The 24,914-nt window shown below is 40.7% G+C and overlaps 2 protein-coding genes across 3 annotated transcripts; one reads left to right on the top strand and one right to left on the bottom strand.

Moving 5' to 3' along the window:
* The first annotated feature begins 1,269 nt into the window (after nt 1–1,269).
* On the top strand, nt 1,270–3,053 carry c1ql3b (complement component 1, q subcomponent-like 3b). The gene is made up of 2 exons (XM_063462576.1): nt 1,270–2,162; nt 2,477–3,053. Exons 1-2 carry the CDS (start codon nt 1,542–1,544, stop codon nt 2,654–2,656), a joined length of 801 nt encoding a protein of 266 aa, XP_063318646.1. The 5' UTR covers nt 1,270–1,541; the 3' UTR covers nt 2,657–3,053.
* An 895-nt stretch (nt 3,054–3,948) lies between these two features.
* Nucleotides 3,949–8,789, bottom strand: pter (phosphotriesterase related). Of its 2 annotated transcripts, none has more exons than XM_063462575.1 (5): nt 8,496–8,674; nt 6,819–7,284; nt 6,217–6,482; nt 4,868–5,008; nt 3,949–4,554 (listed from the first exon to the last, which is right to left on the bottom strand). In XM_063462575.1, exons 2-5 carry the CDS (start codon nt 7,248–7,250, stop codon nt 4,344–4,346), a joined length of 1,050 nt encoding a protein of 349 aa, XP_063318645.1. In that variant the 5' UTR covers nt 7,251–7,284; nt 8,496–8,674; the 3' UTR covers nt 3,949–4,343. The 2 variants fall into 2 exon arrangements, with proteins under 2 accessions (XP_063318645.1, XP_063318643.1); XM_063462573.1 differs by lacking the exon at nt 8,496–8,674 and adding an exon at nt 8,705–8,789 and having other exon boundaries at nt 3,952–4,554.
* Nucleotides 8,790–24,914: the final 16,125 nt, after the last annotated feature.

Here is a 24,914-nt window from a genome sequence, read left to right as displayed (position 1 = left end):
AGGTGCTGTTTATCACTGACATGTATTACATTTACACCTGCAGTTATCATTGTGGTTGTTGCTTTGAAATGAAATAAATGTGGAAAGAAAACTATTGATTAGCCTTTGGGAATATGTAAAAAGCCAGATGAACTCTATGAAACCCTTGATCTGAGGTGGTTTTATATAAACACATAGCATAAATATATAAATTTTGAACTGTTTAGTTGATGGGTTTGATGACCTAAGTTTGTAAAGTAACACCATTTTCATTGTGAAATTTTACACCATTTAAACAGCATATACTTTTAGCACAGCCAGCAGCTTTCTTATGGCAACTTTTGATTCGACAATCCCACAAACACACTTTGCATTTTGACTTCCATAAAATTTGTAATCAAAGTTTTCCTCCTCCAAAACAAGCCGGACCATCCGTGTTTTTTCTTCCTCTGTGATCCATCTTTCCCACCTGGCAGCGAGGTGCCATCGACAAAGTGACATCCTCTGCATTCATGAGCACATCATCATCTGCTCTCCTCACCAGGAATTAGCCCTTCATCACTCAAATCTCACAGAAGCCTTAGAAGTGCTTAACTTTTATCTGCATGGGGCACTGAGAGACTGCTGGGGCCATTTGAATCGGGTTAATAGGACAATATTACAACATTTTTGTTAAACTAATGGATGCAAATGGTAAATTCCCACTGGTAATTAATAAGTAACTTCAGCCTATTTCCCATCGAATTGCCTCAGCATTCATTTCATGACTATATCTGTGCAAAGTCATCCTTCACTGCCAGCTCCCAGTGACTCTCCTCTTTCTATCAGTGGCTGTATGGATTTTTTCCAAATGATAAATTGGACACAGGGAGCCGCTGAGGTGTGACCAGGTGTCAAAGGGGTATAGCTTTTTTGTCTTAAATGGTCCTAATTATGCTGAGGACCTTTAGAGCTGTTCCAATAGGCGCTGATAAAATGTTGTGGGATGTAACGCTTCAATAATCAATGGACGTAATGCAAAGCCCTCTGCATTAAATGTTTGTATTTTTTAAGAAAAGTTGACTGCATAAAATAAAATAGTCACGTTTCAGTGCTTCAGAGTTGCATCAGTGTTTGTCTGTCGTTCACCTTCTCTCTTTTGACTGAAGAAACGCACCGATTGTATCCCATCCATCACTTCCATCCATCCCTCCTCCCACTCTTCAAACCCAGAATCGAGTAACGGTTAATTTCTTGTCCACTCTCTCCTTTGGCACCGTGGAAGGCAGAAACTTTGCACCGCATAACGCAGACTGGCGTCTTCCTCCAAGCGATTCCAAGCGACTGATGCTCTCTCACGCGTTGAGAAAGTGGAGACGAACCAGTTCGACGCTTAAAGCGAGGCATTAAAAAAAGTTGTGGATGGTTACTTTCGCGCACAAATATTTAAAGGACTATTTTGTCTCCATAAGTTGCAGGGCTGTGCAGGAGCAGGTCAAATTCTTCCCTCAGCAAACATATCCTCCGCAGGCAGGCTGGAAGACCATCCACCCGGGAGATCACAGCGAATCCGAAGAGCGCAGATGATCGCAACTGGTGTTTGTGGCGTCGCGCTGGTGCTGGGGTTGGTGGTTCTGATTCCGGTGGTGGTGAACTCCGCCGGAACTCCTGCCCGCTATGAGATGCTCGGATCCTGTCAAATGGTGTGCGACTCCCACGGGACCGCAGCTACGGCTACAGCCAAGGCAACCAACCCGATCAAAGACAACCGCCTGGTTCAGTCGCTTCCCACGTTCATCCAGGGTCCTCAAGGAGAGCCGGGACGCGTCGGGAGGATGGGTCCCAGGGGTCCGATGGGCGAACCCGGGCCACCTGGACCCGCCGGTCCGCCCGGGGAGAGGGGGCCACCTGGCCCTCCGGGTCCACCGGGGGCACCGGGAGCGAACGGGCCAAACGGTGCCATCAGTGCAGCCACTTACAACACCGTCCCCAAGATAGCCTTTTATGCAGGACTGAAGAAGCAGCACGAGGGATATGAAATACTGAAATTTGACGATGTTGTTACAAACCTTGGAAACCACTATGATCCCTCTAGCGGGAAATTCACCTGTTCGATACCGGGGATTTACTTCTTTGTTTACCATGTGCTGATGAGAGGCGGGGATGGAACAAGCATGTGGGCTGACCTCTGTAAAAACAACCAGGTAGGACAACTCACGATTGCTTTATAAAAATAAAAATAAAAATATTTATTTTATTTTTAGTCTTGTTTACAGTACACAGTTTCTTATGTTCGCTTTTTTGCTCGATTATTTTGACAGTTTGCTTGCAAAAAATGTAGACTTTTTGAGATTTTTACGCACAAGTTGCACATAGAGCGACACTTCCTGGGTATTGTGAAACACAGAAAGTTATGTGAGGGATGTTTAAAGCTTCAAATCAAGATAAGACGTGGAGCTGTCCGCGGTTCTGATTTCGAAACGAAGTCGTTTCACAAACTGTCACATTTGCCTTTCAGGTGAGAGCCAGCGCCATCGCCCAAGACGCCGACCAGAACTACGACTACGCCAGCAACAGTGTGGTTCTTCACCTGGAGCCCGGGGACGAGATTTATATCAAGCTTGACGGCGGAAAGGCGCACGGGGGCAACAATAACAAGTACAGCACCTTCTCCGGCTTCATGTTGTACGCTGATTGAAACACGGACAGATCTGCTGAAGAGACGAGAAAGAGACAGAGAGAGAGACTGGGAGGATAAAAGAGCTTCTCTGCATATAGCTTGCTTCACCGCTCGTGCTCAGTTCAATGTCAGCTGGATTATTAGAGACAGAGCTCACCGTTTCTATAACTCAAACAGAATCAGCAGTGATGTGGAGGAGGTCATGCAAAAACAGAAAACTGTGCTGGGCAATAGCGACGAGCTGACAGTGTAATTACAAATCCAAAATAACAGTTTTAATTTGTACAGCACCCACTTGTACCCTTGTCACATTGATTAGTGTCGCTTGTGCTCCCTGAATGAAATGTCGTGCTTTATGAATTAAGTTTGCAGACGGTAGCTCGTGTGGTTACACATATCCCTGTGGATGGAAAGTTTATAATGTGATGACTTACCTATAGGTGCAAATATGATATATATATATATATATTCACATGACCGCTTACAGTGCTGTTAAACCATTTATGTGCTTTATTTAAAGGAAAAAAAGAGTCACAGTGGGTGAAATTTGGATGAAAATGTTGAAAAACTGTAATTATGCATGTTTAATCAAAATGACGTTTTAACACTGTGCAACATTAAGAGACTTTAAAAGAAAAAACTGTAAAGGGCCATTCGTACTGATGCACAAATTCATCAGTGTAACTCGTTTTTCTTGCGTGTGTCAACATGGCATCTGGTTGAGACAACATGGTGGTCTGGTGGTTAGTCACAAAACTGGACAGCCACCGCTGACAGATATGTTATATAACGCTCATCAATCTGCTTGCTGATTATTAAACTCCTCCAGAGTCGACTGTCAATTCAGATGTAAAATGTAGTGCGGTATTAAATCCTCACGCTCACTTTGTAATCCTCCTCAGAAGATTAATCAAAGTTAGATAGTTGTTCACGCCGCACAGTCAGCTGTGGCGATCGCGCCATTGATCATGTGGCGAAGTCACCCTGCGAGGCCACCTGTTCCCAGATGAGAGGAGAACATGTCCTTCATCCGGGCCTGCCAGCCAGTCAGCCTCCCATAGACACGCAGACACCCACCGAGGGGCAACAGGACAACTCATCTAACACAGCCACATTGTGTCAAGAGCAGAGCAGCATACTGATTAGTAATGCGCTCATTATTTCCCTTCCATATAACGTGTTTGCATAAGTGTCGCCTACGAATACAAAGAGAGCAGCTATGACATTGAAATTACAAATAACAATAAAAAAAAATTGAAAAAAATCAATTAGCACCGTGTTTGTGAGCACCTGGAAATATTTATCTTGGATTGCAATCACACTTCTACTGACGAGCAAAAGATTTTCTCGTGCTATAACAGGCACCGTGACCCTGCAAGGCCTCCTTTATTAATTTGCTTACAAAGTGAATCATGTATAATCACAAATATTTAAACAAAGAACATGTTTTGCATTAAAAGAGCCTCTACAAAAATCCAAAAGCCTGTAATTATTTTCCTTTGAAATATAATGGACGTTTTGTTTTGCTGAAAACGGTGAGATTAAAGAAAAATTTACATACAACGGTGGCAAGCTCGTTGCTGTATGAGCCCAAGAACACATTAATGCATGACTCTGGATCGTGATCAGTATTCATTACGAGTCGTCATCAGAAGACGAATAATAGCCGGGTGAATTCGCCCTCCTCGCGCCTCTATTTTTTTAATTATTTGAAGGTCAACCAGCATTTAGGATTGTCGATAAGGATCTTGTCCACCTGGTGCTGCGATATGCCCCTCGTCAGCATCTTTGGCACGATGTTCTTCAGGATGTGAGAGTAGCCGTGGCCGCCGTACTTGGTCAGGCGGTTCTTGGTGTGGATGTCATGAGCGATCACAATCTTGTCCTCATAGCCCTCCTTCACCAGAAACGCCAGGCTGAACACGAGAAAACAGTGGGGTGAAAAATGAGGGGCCTCGGTCTTTTAGCCTTCATTCATATATAGGAACAACATATATACATGAGCATAACTTATTCAGCTCTATTAACGTTATGGGAAATTTGTGTTTCTATATAGCGTTACTTTAAAAAAAACAACTACACGATGAGCTCTTCTTTATAGTGAAAGTAAAAGATTTAAGGTGGAGTTAAGCTCCAAACACGAGGATTGCTATTACTGGACTGGACACTGATTCCTGGAGGTTTCAAAATAGTGAACAACACGCACACACAGAAGAAATCCTTACTCACGCTTTCACTCTCTGGCTGTCGCTGGGCATGTCCACGTCCAGGTTGTACGGATAGTTCAGCATCTCAGTTCCAAACAGATCATACTCCAGGTAACTCCCCAACTTAGCAAACTCCAGCAGCTCACCTTCATCCAATATCGTCCTTTAAAAAAGGCCAAAATAAAGCTGATAGTTATGATGCTTTGTTTGGAAAAACGAAGCTGTTGCAAAGATGCTTTCCAGATGGTGATGCATGGTGGATCAGAAAAAAGATGGCGCTTTTTGAAATTTGAATTATCAATCCATGAAACCTGTTACCACTGATATTCATTCCTATTCTTCTGTAATTTGGCATACCTGAATCACTTTCTCCTTGTTTCCCTTCCCTAATGAAAAGGCTTCTTGACATCCTCCCCTCCACTGAAACCATTTCTGATGAGGCTTCAGTGAACAGAAGGGCCAGATGCATCTCTGAGGTCCTGTGTCAGATCTTTGTTGAATTTTTTCTTATGTCTTAAGTTCATGACTTTCAGATATTGTTCATCTGCTGTAGATAGCACTTCCACTTCTTCAGTTTCCTCAAGATTTTTTAAGATTCACTGCACATCATGCTGAGATATTCAAAAGCTATCAGTTTTAGGCTAAGAGCAACCTTGTTTGTATAAAAATAATACATTGTGCCTATCAAACTGTTTTATCTTTGACATTTTCATAGGTTCAAGTTGGAAAAAAGTTGGAACAAATTATGTGTTTTTGGCTGCTCGCAACAAGTCCTAAAGATACAATTTAAAACTGGATCTTTGCTAAGTTGCATGTTATACACATACAACACTGATTCATCCCTTGAGTTAGATGGGCCCGTGTTAAGTAGTTAAAAAAGCATTCCTCTAAATATGGTCAGGTATACATATAAAAAGGTATAAAATTACTGAAATAGCAGCCAAAGCAAACTTTGAAAGACCTTCAGAAAGTCTGAAGAGCTCAAGGATACTTAAAAAAAATACAAGTCTGGCTGCTGAGAAGCAACATTTAAAGAAATGAGGGGTGTCTCAAGACTTTTTGGCCAGCTGTAACTCAAGTCTGAGAACCAGAAAGCCTTCAGCAGCTAAAAATTAGGAAATATGGAGCAAACAGCATCATTTGAAGCAGTCACTGGTAACACAGTCTCAAGAGCCTGACCAAGGACACCAAGGTCCAGGCTTTTTCCCTTTCCATCTGCTAAATCACTAAAATGTATTAAGATACTGAAATGAAAAAGTATCAAATTAAATGTCAGAGAGGGCACGTGTGACAGGAAATTGTGTGTCTAACAGGACAAGGGCACCCTAATTTTCGCTGTATCTTAATGACTTTATTTTAGTGACATCTCACCTGTCTAGGTGAGACATAACAGTTTTGCTGATGTCACCACCGGCCTCCTGGAGTATCCGAACGATCTCAGCTGGAGCGGTGTGATTCCTGCCAGGATGGATGATAACAGGACAGCCCAGCTGAGCCTGAGCGTGCGCCGAGGCTCGCAGCACCTTTGTCTCGCTCTCCGTGATGGGCCAGCTGGTGCCGATCTCACCGATTACACCGCAACGGATGTCTGTGCCGTCAGCGCCGTGAAGGACCTCACTGATGATGATGTCTGTAAGCTGAAGGTCAGGAAATGAGGAGCTGGCGTGTGTTCATTTATTGAGAATACGTTTTCTAATTTCCCTCTTTCCCTTTACTACGGATTGAAGGAGATGATCAAAGCATAGTTATAGTGTGTCTAAATATCGCTGAGTACGGTATTCTCAGGGTCATTCTCAGGTGTAGCTACCAAAACTAGACTAGACAACGTTGTCAGAAATCCATTCAAATCAATCAAAAGGCATGAAAAAAAAATCCTCACATACTGAAACAGGCCACACTATTTGAGTTAGCATGCTTAAAACTTTCTAACAAAGGTGTGTGAGCTCCAAACCCCACCACAAACTGGGATGCACCTTCTCCACACTCATCCCTTTGGTGGCCTCAGAGTGGGTGCAGTCCACGTAGTACCCTGCACCCGCAATGATGTGGACCCCGGTGTCCTTGGCCAGCTGTCGGAGGGTGGGAAGGTCCCGTTCGATTCCAGTGGTGGTGTTCTCCACTATCGTTCCCCCGCCGGCCCTCCTGTAGGCCAACAGCTCGTCCCGCACAGCGGCGGTCTCCTGCTTCAGGAGCAGGTTCTCGTGGGAGCTGTACGGGTTTTGCCTGAGCCAGAACATGTGCTGCATATGAAACGGGTTCTCCGCCACTGCCTCGTCACCTGGGGGAGGGGGCGAGAAGCAGCACTCGAAGCTCATGGTCAGGTGCTCGTGGGTCATAGTACGGCCAAGCTGGTCTGGATCTACTAAACCCAGCACAGTCTGGACCCTCCCGCTCAACTCAGACATGATGCTATGAGGAGTGTTCAAGATTTCCCACAACCTGAAAAGACATACAGTATCATTTTTTATATCTCTCAGACAAATATTTCAGTTTTTAGAGAATGATCATTGAGGTAATTGAGAAATTTGGTCATCCCATGACTGTAAAGCAGAACTGCTCCTTTTTAAAAATGACATTACCTACAGTTTCATGTCTGCAACCACGAGGCTTATTTTCAACATAAAATACCAACTCATTTAAAAGAATCTCAAACTATTTTTTACCTCGATATGACAATGCTGTACATGTCTGCCAGATAGAAATGCCTTGCAGATGTAGCCATGATTTACACAGGGGGAAACAATTATCTGATCCCCAGCTGAATTTGAAAGTTTGCTCACTTCCAAAGAAATAGGAGTTTCCCCTCAATGACCTCAATGTGCTTGGTGGTATGTTTTGGGTCATTTTTATGCTGGACGACCCATCTTCAGTGCTCTTGCTGGGAAAAGGAGGTTTTCATCAAAGATATTACGGTACATGGCCCCGTCCACTGACGTCCAAATTAATTTATAATTTTTAATGCGATGTGATTTTTTCTAGATCTTTGGTTGACATTCTGTCTCGCTCTATTAAAATGAAGCTACCGTTAAAATTAGAGACTGTTCATTTCTTTGTAAGTAAACAAACCTTTCTGAGGGTCACTGACGTTGCTCAGCTTGTGAACACAAACAGTAGGCATCTTTCATTCCCGCCTTTGGCTGCAGCAGGTCTGCTTCTTTAAGCTTCTGTTATTGACTCAATTCCTCATAGACTGTATATAAGAGGATTACCCACGACCCTTTACATAAAACATGATTTAAACCAGCACTGAGTAACAAATGGCCCCCTGTAGACCTGTCAATGTTTGCCACTGGTCATCTGTTACCAACTCCACCCTCTGAATGTGCACGCGCGGAAGACCTGACCTGACCTGAGCTGACCCTGAGAGCTGTTGTAGGCTTGACAGTCGCCGTCACGTGACCGCTGAGCCTGGTTACCGATCAGTGAAGCCAAATAACAACATCCATCCTTTGTTTTATAGTCCCCGTGTAAAGCTTCGGCCGTGCAGTGCAGCACTGTTACACATCAGGCACGTGTGTGAGTGCGTGTGTGTTGGCAAAAACAGAACGCATTCGCTCACTCTGCTGACTTTACAGTGCATACCAGAGCGGGACCTTTGGACTGCCAAGTACAAGTCCCGAGCCACACTTTGAAAAGTTGCATTTACTTACTCAAATCTTTGCTGTATGCTCGATGAAAAAACCCTTCAGACCCGCACTGTACGCGTTAAGTTGTTGCTCTACTGGAACAAAGTAAAACTGCTTCTCTTTAAATAAAGTGCAGCGGAGTCAGACCTGCAGCAGTATATTTAGGGGATTTAAACTTTCACCGAGCTTTAGAATGAACTGTATATAAACTGTAAGACAAACAGTCTGCTGACCTTGTTTCTGCTCACTTCAGCCCACCTCCTCCTTCAGCCGAGAGTACAGATAGCTGCTTTGACAGGTTAGCTGACCGCCTTCGGTGATCATCGCGAGACATCGCGAGAATACGCTTCTTGTAGCATATAACAGGGAGAGCAATAAAGTTTGTTGAAATATAGCGCCAAATCTCAACAGCGGTAACCTCGGTGCGCTTTGTTTTGTAAGGTAGACCCTTCAATAATTCAGAGAACACCCCCAACAATCAAGCAACACCCTGGAGCAAGCACTTGGCGACGGTGGGAAGGGTAAACTCCCTTTTAACAGCAGGAAACCTCCGGCAGAACCAGGCTGAGGGAGGGGTGTGGCCAGTTTTTGGCGCTGGGAGAGACGGGACAAAATAAAGAAATAAATGAATCTGAATTATTTATTAATTTATTGTAATTTTTTTGTATTGAAGCAGCTATCTTCTATTTTTATTTAATTTTATTTTTTTTTACATCCATCCAACTTTTAACTAAAGCTCATCCCAGCTGATTGTGGGCTGGACCTTAAAAAGACTAATCAAAAGTGTACTAACTGTTATCAAAACATTTTACAACCCTCTTATAGATGATGATTAATGAGATGTTAACACCAGTTTATTTTGAAAGCATGAGCAATTTAACAGATTTATTCACGTAACCACATCAAATGGGAGGACATATGAAGATGATGCAGGCTTCGGGAGACAGACTGTGACTCTTTCTGTTTGCTCTTCACTCAGCAGATGGTCTCCACAGCAGCATTTGGTCTGCTGGTGCAGGGAACTGCCCTGTGAGCACTCACCATAGCTCTGGCCGTCCCTGCAAATGGTTTGGCTAAATCACATGTTGCAGGGGCCCGTGGCATCCATTTGTCAACAAGATGACTCCATAGATCAGAATGATAACATATGGGACTGGGTTCAGTTTTCATGTTCAGAGTGAATAAATGGCCATATGGCTGTGGTGGGTTTTTTGTGTTTATTTATTTATTTATTTATTTTTTAAGCCCCACGGCAGACTGGCAACCTGTCCAGGGTGTATCTTGCCTCTGGCCCTAAGACAGCTGGGATAGGCTCTCCGCCGCGACCCTGACAAGGATAAGCGGAAAAGGATGGATGGATGTTTATTTTTTTGTCTTGCTCTAACCCAACTGTTCCCAACTGTGGTTCAAACAGGATTGTTTAGGTTTTATTTCATCACCTCTAGATCCTTGTTCCACTTGAAGTTGAAGTTGTGTCCTTTGGACTAAAAATTGTGGAAACCCCACTTATTTTTATCTATTTCTATCACGTTTTATGTCTCTATCTTACTTAGTTTACTCTGTTGTCTATTCATTAGCATTTAATGAATGAACTGAAATAAAAACTCTTAACAATAAATAAAGGAGAAACATTTTGACTCAGTTTTACTCCCCAAAACAGGCACTCAAAATGAGACCAAAATACACGAGAAATCGCAGAAATATACAAAAATGAACCTTACACAAAAAAAGCACTTATATATATTTAAAGAAAATCAACCAATATTACTTATAGTAAGTTGAAAAACAAAATCAATGCTGCCAGCCACCGTGACAGCAACTACATAAGCACATAAAATAATCAGGCAAAGTAGCAGGAATACAGAATAAAGGTAGTGAGTCAAAATATAAGGATTTTTCCAGTGCTGTTACTCATGAGCCCATACCATACCACTGCAGGGTTCCTCATTACAAGAGAAGATGTCACCCCCCCGTTCATCTGCATGGATGACATATTTCTGAGGGTCATAACCAGAGGGAGATTCTCTGGCATGAGTAAAACCATCTCTCATGTGGACTTATACTTCCCGAGGCCCAGCTCAGCCTTTAACAAGCATTTAAAATAGATATATAGTTTGATTTTATGGAGATAATGTTCTTCTAGGGCAGTTGTTCAGTCCTGATCAGAACCATCAGATTTGAAAAGTAGAGTGCAGACTGTTCTTTTTCCGGTTTGGAATGATTGTACAGCATACATCTTTAATCACATGAATTGGTTTGAATTTGTTTTGGATTTTCTCTAATCCACACAGGGTCCAGACTATACATACACCTCCACTAATATTTGGTCAAATGTCCCTTAGCAAGTTACAACTTGAAAAGACACTTCAGGCATAACTGTGGCTCGATATTTGACAACTCTTCTTGGCAGAATTGGTGGAGTTAATTTAAATCAGTTTGAGGCAGATTTTAAGGATAACCTACACATTTTCAATAGGATTGCACTCTGGGTTTTGGAAAAGCAATTCCATCAGCTTAATGTTTGGCTGCTTTATTCATTACAAAACCAGTTTTGATGCATTTGGCATCATTGTCCTTTTGGAGCACCCAGTTGTGTCCAAGTTACCTCCATCTAGCTGTTGATTTGATGTGAAGTTGAAGAATTTCATTATTCCGTCCATTTTGGGGATGATGTTGTCACCACCATGCTGGACAGCTGGTACAGTGTTCTTGGGTTTGAAAGCGTCACCTTTACTCTTCCAAAAATACTTCTTGTCATTGTGACCAAATAGCTCAATCTTTCTCTTGTCTGGCCAGAAAACTTTTCAACAGAAGGCATTTGGCTTTACCACGTGGACAGCTGTAAATATCAGTCGAACTTACGGGTGTAAATTTTCATGCAGTGCTTTATTTTTTTGGTCAGCATCGTCTCAGTCCATGGTGAAAACTCTCCTTACTGTGGACAGTGACAATGGTGTTCCAGCAGTTTCCAGTTCATGGCAGGCTTGAGTCTTGGTGGTTCTTTGGTTATTCCTGAACATCCTAACAAATTTCCTCTCATCTGAGGGTGACAGTTTGGATCTTCTTCCAGACCATGGCAAAGTGATGACACATCCAAATCACTTCTACTTATGAAAAACTGTTCGAACTAATGATCCTGGAATCTGCAGCTGTTTGGAAATACCAATAACCAATTCTTTTTATGGTGGCAAAGAGAAACAACCAGCTGTAGTTGATCATGATCACTAATGAAAAGTTAATAGATCTTGTTGAGTTGAAAGACTGTAGAACCTTCAACATCACACAATATTAATGTGAGTTTTACCCGGTGTGGATAAAAGAAAATCCAAAATAATTTCAAATTTGTGCCACCAGTTCTTCTTTGTTTTTTGTTTTTGTAAGTCATTAAAGATGCATGCTGTACAATAATTCCACCCTGGAAAAAGTTTTTAAAAAATCACTGAAAGCCCAAACTTACCACCGCGTTCGCGCCCATGAATAGTGTATGGAAACGTATTCTTAATCTTATTTTCATTTCTCCTTTTTTTCACTGTAATTTAGATATAAATTCAAGATATGATTGCGCATAACCTAAAAGCATTGCTGTGACTGCTAAAAAACTCTCTGAGACTGGACTTTAGGCAGTATGCGGAGCAGAAAATCGGACAAATGTTGTGCTCTGGCGCCCTCTGGAGGCAAATTAAGTGAACATCAATTGTAGTTTTATGTGAAAGGCAAAAGATAAAATGCTTTAATCATTTTAAATACCCACTGTTGTCTACTGATGTAAGTGAATATACACATAGCTGTACTTTTGCCTGAGGGGGGGGACTGTGGTTCTTTCAGTCAATAACTCTGATGTGAATGACAATAAAAGCTGTGGCGGCCTGATTGTTGTTTCTGGTCTGTGTCACATTTTCAGACTGGTTAGGCTGACCAGTGCTTCAGGCTTTGTGAATCAATAAATTAGTGTCAAGAAATAAAAGTGAGACAATGCATTATGAGGACAATGAACTGTGATGTACTGCAAAACTCACCCTCAAGTAGCTACAAAATTCAGGCAGAGGCACATGTTTCTTGATGGTCCACAGACAAGAAAGGTGACTGAACACTGACCTTCCATTCAGGTTTTATTCATTAAGATGGTGCTATCATTTAAAAGACACATCCTCATTATGCCTTTCTTCATCCCTGGTTTGGAAAAAGACATTTAATGGCAGGAAATACATAAATCCAACTAAAGTAGAAGAGAATGTACATCTATAAAGATTCACCATACAGCATCTGAAACACTGGATATCAGTTGAGCATCAGCTACAGCTTACACATTAATAAGTCACTGTAACAGTCACCACTCATTTGTGAAGGCTTTCCACAAGATCTTGCTCTCTAGCTGCAGGGCTTTTTATCCATTACATCATCAGACGCATCAGTGAGGTCAGTCTGATGTTGGCTTGTTAAAGCATGGCTCGCAGTGTACTTTATATTTAAGTGTATTGTGGTAGATGTGCATGCCTCAGGGTTGTGTGCATGCTCTTGATTCTTTGTTTGCCAAAGAAAGTCAACTCTTTTTTTTGAAACGAACCGCTTTTGTGTGCAGGAACACTTGAAACAGGAGATGTTAAAGCTCAGTTTGAGATCTTTTTCAGCCAGAGGGCCCAAAAAAAGAAAAAAAAGAGATAACTGAAGTGAAATATAGTACCGAGTTATGTTAAATTTCCTGAATCTGATAAACATGACAGACTGTTTTTTTTTTTTTTTTAAAAACGGCTGTGTGCCCACACAGATGGTCAGAGAGAGTCCATGTTTCAAAAAACAAGAAGTTTCTGTCGGAATCCAATTAAATATGAGTCCAGACTGGAGATTCAACATAATGCTGCTTTTACTGATTTTAGGGGTTTTGTTTTCTTTTAGGGATAAAGAGATTTAAACTTGAAACACAATATTGTGTAAAATATTAATACCAGCAATAATTTTAAATGAGACCAATGACGGGAATAAAAAGCTCTGCAGAGTAAAACTACACCTTAGAGTGTGAATGCATTATTTAAAACATGAAGTGGTTTCAAAGTAATGAATATACACAATATTTAAAACTAATATTTGCTGCAAACAGAACAGGAAGAGGAAACAGCCTTTTGGTTGTTGCAAAGTTCCATGAAGAGATGAGCTCAGTTCATTTTCAACTCAGTTCAATTCTATTTACATAGCACCAAATCACAACAACAGTTCCCTCAAGGCAGTTTGTATTGTAAGGTAAAGACCCTACAACAATACAGAGAAAACAGAGTAAACGCCAACAATCATGTGACCCTCTATGAAGAAGCACTTTGGTGACAGTGTGAAGGAGAGACTCCCTTACAACAGGAAGAATCCTCCGACAGATCCAGGCTCAGGGATGGGTGGCTGTCTGCTGTGACCAGTTGGGGGTGATGGGAGGGAGACAAGACAAAACACAGTGTAGAAGAGAGCCTGAGATTAATAATGACTAATGATTAAATACAGAGTGGTGTATAAACACATAAACACACACAGTTAGTGAAAAAAAAGGTGAGTGAAGAAGAAACAGTCGGTGCATCATGATGCACCGACTGTTTCTTCTTGCACTGTGCGATGGGACGCTGATTAGAGGTTTCTAAACTCCATGAATATGTACTTTCTTACTATAAATCCCAATCGATTTCTATGAAAGAGGCCATGAATTTTGCATGAAGCATCATGCTAATACTTTTACCACAGGTCCACATGACAAGTTGATGGTCTTCAAGTTGCTTCTTATCATGTGATCTCCAATATAAAAACCAACTGGGTAAACATCCTCCCAGTTCAGCTTCTGGAGCAAGAAAAAAACTTCATCATGGCTCCGAAAGCTTTGGTTGTGGTTTGTGCTCTGTTTATGGGAATGTGCATCATCACAACAGGAAGACCTGCAGTTGCAGAACACGCCTTCTGCAAGATTATCTGGTAAGAGTTAATTTATCCATGACTGGACAGACTTCAGATTTCCTTCTTTTAACCAACAGTGATTGATAGATAGATTATATGATAGACTTTTTCTTTTTTATTCTGTGCCCAGGTTATTTGGAGTCCTGTGTGATAAAGTTAGCCTCACCATTATGACACAGATTAAAACCATGGGTTCATACAAGGTCAGAAGACTGCTAAAGTATTGTGTTCCTTTTGTAGGGTGAAATAAATATTTATAAATAAAAAAACATTTGACTGAATTTCCATTCCAGCTGGGCCCTGTGACTCCATTCCTAATCCAGGCCAACCACACTTCTGCACTCGGTCAGGTCGAGAGCTTTAACTTCACCGTGATCTCCACATCTATGAGCCTGGGCTGCCATGTAGAGGTAAAAGATGTTTTCCTCCACCTGATCAACACCTGATCAACACAAGATGATCTTTGACTTAACTCTGGTGCAAAATGTGCTAAACATGCTTGTTTTGATTACTGATCAGGGTTCATCTGTGTCTGCATTTTGGTACAGCTTGTTTAACAATGGCACTAATTACTGCAATCTGCACAATGTAATACAAGGCAAGTTTTCACACACTCTGACTGGATTCATTCTTACTCTAATATTAAGCTCTAATGTTTCTTATACGCAAAGAAAAGAAAGAAAAATCCAGTTAGAATCCAAACCTATGATGTGTAAATGAGTTCGGTAACTGTCTGTCTTACCTTTTTGTCTCCTATCTGGATAGGAAGTGGACTTACCAAAGCTCCAGGCTTTATTGAGTTCACTAATGAGTGGCTCTGCCTCGGATTTGGAGTCTCTGCCTGCAAATAATCAGGAGATTTGAAGTGATCTGTCACCGTAACTGGAATTTCTGACAATATTTCAAACAATAAGAAGAGGTTCACTGAAATGAAAGCCACTGTTTCTGCGTTAGCAAGGGAACTTCTTCTCTGAATGGTTTGGTTTTGAGTAATCTGTCTCAGCTCATTTTTGCATTTGCTGCTGCAAATATGTGTGATTTTATTTTAAAAAGTTTCAGCTTATCCATCTATATTATACTTTATTATTTCTCACTGAAAGATGACAAATGTTCCAAAAATAAGAATTCAAATGTGCGAGCATGAACTTACTTGGAGCACAAATCAGAAGCATGATAACACAAGACCTCTTTATTACATTCATAAAAAGAGGTAATAATAGACTAACTGCCTTAAGTGGCAAACAAACACCTTACTGACAAACCCTAAACAATAATCCTTTATTCTATATTTTCATTCAGTTTTAATTTAAGGCATATAAAGTCCAGAGCGATGGTCATTTTGAATATATTAAAAACCTCAAATGTTGTAAATAAATAATAATAAAAAACAAACACAAGACCATTAACAGACTTTTTTTGTTCCCCACCTGCAGCATGCTGTGCTCTGACTCTCACAGGCTTCGGGTCATGCTGAGCAGATTTATTGGATTTTCTTCAAGAACAGCTCAGTTATTAGCCTCACAGAGTTAGGGTTCACAATTATTAAGAATTATTGACAACTCTTAGTTGAATTTCTGTAAACACTGTTATCATTTGCTTGATTTTGCAAATCTTGGCTTCATCATGTGTGTTTTTCTCAGCGGTGTTATTTTTTGCTTTTTTTTTCTTCTTCTGTTAATCTGATAGCAATCAAGCATCAAATCAAGCATGCTGGCCTGAAAAAGCCGCCTGGTCAAAAGTCAGAACAGCAATCTTACTTGGTCAAAGCATGTAATATTCTCATCACTTATCTTCTCTTCACTTCACCAAACTGTGAACGGGTTCGACGAGAGGTCGCCCGACAGCAACTATAAAGTGATTATTCACATACAAGCGTAAGCGCAACACTCGACTTTGTCATGCAAGCCACAAGATTCTTGAGCAATAGGAAAACAACTGGTCACGGTCGGTTTCATTTGTTTTCCTTATCAGAAGAATTCTCCTCTGCCTTCTGGCTGAACACAATCAGGAGGAAGTTAGTCAATCTAATTGGTGTATTATTGTGGCGAGATCAGGCTTTAAGGAGGAGGTAATAGGTTGTTACAGGCTCGTAGATCTTCACTGTAGTGTCAGTGTCTTCATTTATCCAGGCAACCAGAAAGCAGCCAGCACTCTAAAGCTGAAATGATTAGCTGATCAATGAGGTAGAAATTTGGAAAACAAAATCGGTGCGAGTTTTTTCTTCAGTTGGTTAAAAGTGCTGTCAAAATAGGTTGGGATCAGCTTGTCCTTTATGTGGAATAAAGCTGAATTACCCAGTTTATAATCCAACCACGTGTAAAAGTATACTCCTTGTTCCACTTCTTTTGACCTTTTGACAAAACTTTTTCCCCCCATTTTGAAATAACGATCTCGAGAAATGTACAAGAAATAAAATTCACTTGGGTTCGATGTTTATGAGCACTATCGACTTGAACTGGAACAGAAAAGTCAAATTCTCAGCCCAGAGGACACCTGGGCTTTCTGGTGATTTATTGGTTTGAGATTGTGGTTTAAGGGGCATAAAATCCGATGTTTTACTGATATTTTCATTACTAGTACATCCCTACTGTACAATGCAGTTCGGTCTGTTTGTGCTGTCGGCAAACTGATATACTTAATCACTTAGAAAAGGGAGTAAATACAGGTGGTGCAGCTTGTTTAAATAGATATGTGTATAAACACTGTATTTTTATATACATCAAAACGCATTTGCATTTACGTATGACTGAGAAACCACATATGCAACCATAGTGAAAGTTATGGTTGTATATTGTATGTCCACTGAACAAGTGGAGGACAAAGAAGTGGCAGGCCAAAACAACAACAACAACAACAACAAAAAAAACCCACTGCAGTGGTTGAGCATTATTTGAAAGTCACGTGCTTAAGAAATAGGAAATAAAATTCAGAAAAGACCTGACACAGGACCTCAGAGATGTATCTGAGGCCCTGAGTGAAGTGCTCTAATGGACCCTTCAGTTGGATCAAGTGAAGGGTCCATTAGAGCACTTCACTCTGGCACTGCAGGCTTACTTGTTGTTCCTACAGTATTTAAAAGTAGAATGGGAGGGAGAGCCTTTAGTTTTCAGGCCCCTCTTTTGTGGAGGGGCCTGGTTCTAGTTTGCAATCAGGAAACAGACACTCTCTCTACTTTTAATATTAGGCTTATAATTTTCCATTTTCCTAAAGCATATAGTTAGGGCTGGATCAGGTGACCCTGAATCCTCCCTTAGTTATGCTACAGTAGGTGTAGGCTGCCGGGGGATTCCCATGATGTATTGAGTGTTCCTTCTTCAGTCACTTTTCTCACTGACTATGTGTTAATAGACCTCCCTCTAATGAATCATACTTGTTATTAAGCTCAGTCTCTCTCCCGCAGCATGTCTTTTGTCCTGTCTACCTCCTCTCACCCCAACCAGTCGCAGCAGATGGCCGCCCCTCCCTGAGCCTGGTTCTGCTGGAGGTTTCTTCCTGTTAAAAGGGAGTTTTTCCTTCCCACTGTCACCTTGCTAATAGGGGCTCATATGATTGTGGGGCTTTCTCTGTATGTATTATTGTAGGGTTTGCCTTACAATATAAAGCACCTCGAGGTGATTGTTGTTGTGATTTGGAGCTGTATAAATAAAATTGAATTTAACTGATTTGGACTATTTACTACAGAAATGTTCTCAGTAGAAAGGAGACTGTTTCATTAAGGAAAGGTAACAGGAGGAAAATACTGAGGTATGACAAGTTACACCTTAAACATCATACATTTGACAAAATGAGTCAGGTTTACAGAGCATAGCTACGGATCCAGATCTCACATCAGCGCAGATTTAAAAATTGCACTTTTTTTTTTACACTGTTTCGCTACAGTGTATCAACTGTAGCAAAACTGCAACATTACCAAAGTCAAGCCCATGCTCTCATCATAAGTAAATAAGGCTTCTTACTAAAATCAAATCAATGTTTATGGAAATTATTTTTCCATACTGTAATATTTGCTTTCATGATGGTTCCCAGTTGATTTTGTGGCTCAGGAGGTCTATTAAGAAGGTCAGCAGTTCAATCGCTGCTTCCCAGTCAGCATGCTGAAGTGTCTTTGGGCAATGTACCGAACTCCAAATTGCCTCTGATGCTTCTATCAGTGTGTGAGTGTGTGTCTGAAAGATAAAGTGTGTATGCATGAAAGCAGTGTGCAAATATGAGCAGCAGTATGCACATTCACAGAAGTCATTCCTGTTTTATAAAAGATACTCACCTGTCAGCAGTGGTTGGGGCCACTGGATATGAGAATACGAGAGAAGCAGGATGACCCTGTATAGGAAGAAAGTTAAAATAATAATGTTTTATGTCCTATTTACTTGATTTAAAGGACTGACTTATAGAAAAACTGCCACCACCTGTTTTTTACAGTTTATCTGATCATTGCATTGTCTGACCTTTGGGTGAATTTACTGGGATGTCCACTCATAAGAAGATTGGCAGCAGTCTGGAATGTTTTCCACATGTGAATAATCCTTCTCAGTGTATAATAAAGAACTTCAAAATGTGTTGGAAATGACCTTACGACCCTTTCCAGATTGCTGGGTAAAAACAGTTGCTTAAGGTCTTTCCTCCTTGGCATTGTGTTACTCTCCTGAATGTTTCAGACCAGCCAAATGCCAAAACTTCTGCTTTTATATAAGCTGCTGATGTCCTGGCTGTTACTTACCCTCTTAACTCCATTGGAAGCTGTAATGGTATGTTTAATTTTTGACACTCTGCTTCTGAATTCTGGCTTCATGTTTGTTGAATAAATATTAATGTAATGTAATTTTTCCTGTGTTCTGAGGATGTATTTAAATTTTAAGGTCAGATTATTTTTATGCCATCTTATGTAAAACCTTAGAACTTTTTTACCATGACTGTACATCGATTCACCTGGAAAAAACAAACAAACAAACAAACAAAAAGGACTGTAAATCACAACTAATCATAAATGTTTGTTGCTATGTCATGTGACTACTGAATCGCTCACAATTAAATGTGTCACGTTCAGACGTCCAGTTTGAGAGAAGTAAGGCAGTGGCTGTCTGAGCCTCACGGGTACTGCTCCACTTTAACTGCATGATGAAATCATGTCCTCTCCTGTCCTCACTCAGCACTATCAGCCATCGCCGCGGCTTAAACGTGGCCTAAGAGTAAATTTAATCAGGATATTCTCATTTGCCCAAGTCAAACCACAGTCGACAGTGACTAATGTGAAAACCCAGTTATACTACCCTGTATTAGTCCACACTGTGAGGATCAGGAGAGGGCAGTGACAGTCTGCTTTTGTAAAGATGTAAAGAAATTGGCTTTTATCGGTTATTTAAGTCAATTTAAATACTTAATGCTCAACCTGTAGAGCCTCATTGAAAATAAACAAAAGAAGATTAGACCAAGTAATTTCTTCTCTGTACTTTATCAGGCTTTTCAGGTGGCAAGTTTGTATCCCAGGCAAAACCATTCGTTGGTTAATGCCATGAAGTCCAATGCAGAGGTGAGTTCACTTACTAGAATCAAAATGAATTATTTAGGATGTTCCAGCTTCTTCCAAATAATCAAATAGTATGTGTTTATTTAAAAAGATCCTGGCTTGTACTCTCACCTGACAGCAGGTTGGGCAAGTTGCTGTAACTTTGGCTGTTATTAAGAATGCTGCTGAATCCATAAGAAGTAGACTGGGCTTGGAAAGTCATTCAAGTACATAAACAGATCAATACAGAGAGAGAGAGATAGAGAGCGAGAGAAACACATATGTAGTACGCCCAAAGTGGAGTGGATAAGAACTCGTACGCATTCGCATATCATAGAGGCAAATTAGAGCTTCCTGGTAGGTGGAGTTCATTATTACAACTGGGAGCACCTGGCCAGTCTCCCTGGGCATCTAAAAGTTTGTTTGGTTGGCTGCGGCCTGGTTATTTTAGGTTTTCCTCACACATAACACTCTGCGCCTAACACTCATTCACTCCTCCAACTGCTGACACACTGGTGAAACTGACGAATACACGTTACGAACTTCATTATGATTTATGATTAATAAAGTGAATCTCCCAATATTTGTTTAGGAAAAAACTGACATATAACCAACACCAACCAAACACACAGATACTCAGCTCAAAGAAATTGTTAATCTGTTTCAGCTGCTTTGGTGTTAATGGAATAAGAGCAGGTGCACTAGAGGGGCAACAATGAGAAAACCCCCTAAACAGGAACAGTTTTGTCTTTTCCGGCTGTTTTTTTCACTAATTTTTCATATGACTAGGCTCAGTGTCACTTCTAGTATATAGCATGAGGTGATACCTGGACCCTGCTGAGGTTGCACACATCGTCTAACTCCTCCATCAAAATGTACCATCGCCAGAAACATGGAGTTCCTTTAGGTGAGCTGCACAAGGCTGTAGAGGGTCTGGTATCTGCTACTTTGTGCAAGGAGGAACAGGATGAGCACTTCCAAAGACAGATACAGACTTCATGAGATTGGCCTGAGGACCTGATGTCCTCTGGTTAGGCCCTATGCTCACTGCCTGGCATTGTGAAGCCCAATTAGCATTTGCCGTAGCAGATTTTCAGGACCACCACTGGTGCCCTATGGTTTTTACAAATGAGAGCAGCCATGACAGACACTATGTTATGTGATGGTCTTGGAGACATATCCATGGAGGGATGCATACTAAGCAAAAGGATCCTGACTGCCATTAGGTATCAGGATGAAAGCCTTGGGTTCCAGCTGGTGCCCAACTATGCCCGTACTCATGTGGCGAGAGTATGCAGGCAGTTCCTGAAGGATGAAAGAACTCATCCCATTGATTAGCCCCACACTCGCCTGACTTAAGTATAATAGAAGACCCCTGGGACATTATGTTTCAGTCTGTCTGACGCTGCCACATTGCACCAGCGAGCCCTGGTCCAGATCTGGAAGGAGATCCTCCGGGATACCATCTGTCGTTTCATTTCCAAACATTGTCAGGCAGGAATTCAGACAGAGAGATATCCTTTTTTTTAACATTGTTTTTCCTAACATGCTATCCAGTATCTATGTCTGTAATGATATCCAACATGCCTTCTGTTCTCAATGAGGTCTGGGGTGTTTTTAAAATGTTTCTTTCTTTTTTTTTTTTAAATGACTACAACATCAGCAGAGAAACCATGTGTCATCATTTAGACAGACTGGTTCGTTCGTGGGGTGGTTTTGCAGTTACAGGCACCTCCTCTGATTTATGTCTTTCTGCCATCACTTTGCATTTTTAGGCATGACCTAAAAACAAACAAGCTTAACAGCAAAATGTGTGCATGAGCGGCTGTTGCATCTTGAAGTTTTCCTCAGTATTTTGAACACATTTTTGTCATTTTATTTTACTGAGGCGGGGCAGTTTCCCATTTCCATGGTATTGTCACAGAAAGAGCAAATTTATCATGCCAATGACATGCTACTAAAATTAGCTCTACACATAAAAATACATTTATTTGTTCCCTTTTCTCTTTAATAATCTGGATGTGTAAGGCATGAGAAGTGTAAAGGATCTATTGCTCAGGTGAAACTCACTTTGCACTGTTGCATTTAAAAATACTTTGTTGTCAGGCTCTGTGTGTTTAAAAAAAAGATCCCATCCCAACTGATTTACAGGCACTGGGTCTGTGTTGTAATGAAAGGTGGCCCTGCTCTGTCATCCTTGTGTAGCAAATGACGCAAATATTGCTTTTTCTAATTAGACGTTTTAAACATCTTTGATAAGGGAAAACGACATGCAGGTGACTGGCGTAATTTTTTAAAGCTCAACAGTTACACACAGCTCTCACAGCCATGTTACTGTTATTAAGACTGACGTTTTAATAAAAGCTTCAGTGTAATCAACCAAATTAGAGCCATAACTATCTCTGAAGGCTACGTAGCAACGTGGTAGAAATTTGGCTGCAGAATTCAACCCTCAGTATGTTGTAGTGCTTGGAGTAAATGTTTCCAGCCTCAGAAAGTCTGGCGAGTCCAAGAGAAACAGACTGTGCCAAATTAAAATGCAATTAAAATGCAAGTAAACAGGATTTCTAAAGGATACATGCTGCTGAGTCTTATATAGCTTTTTTCTTTTTTTCTTTTTTTTTTTTACTAATTATCATACCTACAAACAATTAAAAGAAAAGGTAAATCAGGAAATGATCTGGGGTGGAATCAAACCCGAGTTACCTGCCCTGCCAAGTGCCCTGCCATTAACTTATTTTGACCTTTAATGACCATTAATGTCTATTAATGTAATAATACATCCACCTTCTTCCTGTTCACCTTCATAGTGGGGCTGGAGCATGGGATAAACTATCACTTGTTATACAGTATCAAGTATAAACATGTCTCCCTGGACTGCTGAATCACAAGATGTAACGCTAAGGGAAATCGTGTTATTTGCCAGCAACTACTGTCCTACTGTGAAATTGAATAATTGTGTGATTTCACACAACATAGCCATGACAGGCCATGGTTATTATAGCCACACACATCTCCAAATACCAGCACTCACACTTACATGCAAACTCATAAACAGTCTCCCACTAGAGAAAGTGAAACCAGGTCATGCAGTATTTGTTTGTTCTCTTTAAAGAATTACACCTGCAGCACTGATGTAAGCGATACTCAGATGCGAACAGGCCCAAATGTAATAAAACCTTGAGAGGTACTGTGTCTTGCTGATTTGCTTGAAGGCTGCTTGTTTTATTCGGGGCTGACATGTTTACTTCCTCCACAGCTGTCTTGTTGTGTTAGAGGGGTTTTGTGTGTCCTTGCAGTGCCCCTACAGCACACTATGAGCAATTCGGGAGCGCTAATTAATCAGCTTAAAAATGTGCAGAGTGTCCACTGGAAAGTGGGGCACCTTCTGGCAGAGGTGAGCATCTGGTGGCAGAGCCCACACCCATGGGCTTCGACTTGGACAGACTAAGTTCCCTGTCCCAGAGAACTGGCTCTGGAACAGTCCAAAGACCAGAGAGTCACCTCCAAGCACACCCAAGGTACAGGAAGGAAGTCTGTCTGTTGGGAAGGAAATGGCAATTAAGGCTGTTTAGGTGGTTTGAGAATTTAGTGAGGGGTATAGGAGAAGGTGCGATTAGGGGACTTCACAGTTATGAAAGGGAACTAAAGTTGCACAATAGAAGGGAGTGGCTTGTTTCATAGCTCCTGTGATCTGTGCTACATTTAAGCTGTTAACAGTAATTACACTCCTATATGGTTTAAAGAAGAAGAACTGGATTTATAATAATAATTATTTTTATTTTATTTAATAATAATTTATAATAATTTGAAGTATTCACCCAGCAAAATAGTTGTGAAAAGTGTAAAATGTACTATCTTGCAGCTTGTGTGTTGTAATTGTTGTCTGAACTATAGGCAGGAAGTACTGTTCTCTGTAAATGTCAAGCATTCAGGAAAAGTTTATGTATTTTGGTCAGCAATTATTTTCCTTCACGTATAAGCTTCGCTGAGTTTTACAGTTCAGAGGTTCTTCATCTGCTTTGAAAGGGTAAAATCTTTCTATGCTCACTTCTAAACTCTGTTTAATACGAGTAAAATAAGTACAATTTCTAATTTCAAAGGCATTAGTGTTCCAACAGTCAGCATACACAAATATGAGCTGGGTCTTTCAGTAATAAATATGACTTCTTCTTTTTTTTATTGTGGCCAAACCTTTAGAAAAAGAAAATCACTTCTGGATTCTTGAATGAGGATTTCTAACCAGGAATTTAAACTTTTTATTAAAAAAAATGAATGTTATTATTGCTAAAGGTTAAACCTTTCAGTTATCTATTGAAGCAAACTATGGTGAAGTGTTTTCATTTCTGTATGTCAGCTGGTAAGGTTGTGATTTAAAAGAGACAATAATTGAGCCATGTAAAGAGGTACTGCAGTGGTTTGACTCACATTTGTCTAATAGACAGATGGGAGTCTTCACCACACACAGAGGTTAATTAGATATGGAGTTCTGCAGGGTTCCTTGGTAGGACCACTTCTGTTTACACTACATGCTTCCCTTACGTTTTGTTATTAGAAGGCATAGCATGCATTTTCATTGCTATGCAGATGATACCCAGGTCTATCTGTCAGTGAAGCCAGAAGACAAACACCAGTTACTTAAACTGGAATATTTTGAAAACATAAACATAAGGACCTGTTTCTAAATTTGGATAAAACTGAGGTAATTGTAGTCTACCCTAAAAATCTTAGAAATATGGTATCTAACCAGATGCTTAGTCTTACACAGTGTTACTGGACGTCATTGCCCTGGCCTCTAATAACAAAGTGAAGAATCTTAGAGTAATATTTTACCAGTATATGTCCTTCAAAGCATAATGCATATTAAATTAGGGCTGCTTTCTTCTGTTTGTCCAGTATCTCTAAAATGAGAAGCATCCTGACTCAGATTGACTCTGACTCTGCATTCTAGGATGGACTTTTGTAATTTATTCTTGTCAGGTTGCCTTAAAAGCTCCCTGAAAATTCTTCAGTTG

This window comes from Pelmatolapia mariae, linkage group LG18 (genome assembly GCF_036321145.2).
Source record: "Pelmatolapia mariae isolate MD_Pm_ZW linkage group LG18, Pm_UMD_F_2, whole genome shotgun sequence".
NCBI lineage: Eukaryota > Metazoa > Chordata > Actinopteri > Cichliformes > Cichlidae > Pelmatolapia > Pelmatolapia mariae.
This window is presented reverse-complemented; position numbering and strand designations above follow the sequence as displayed.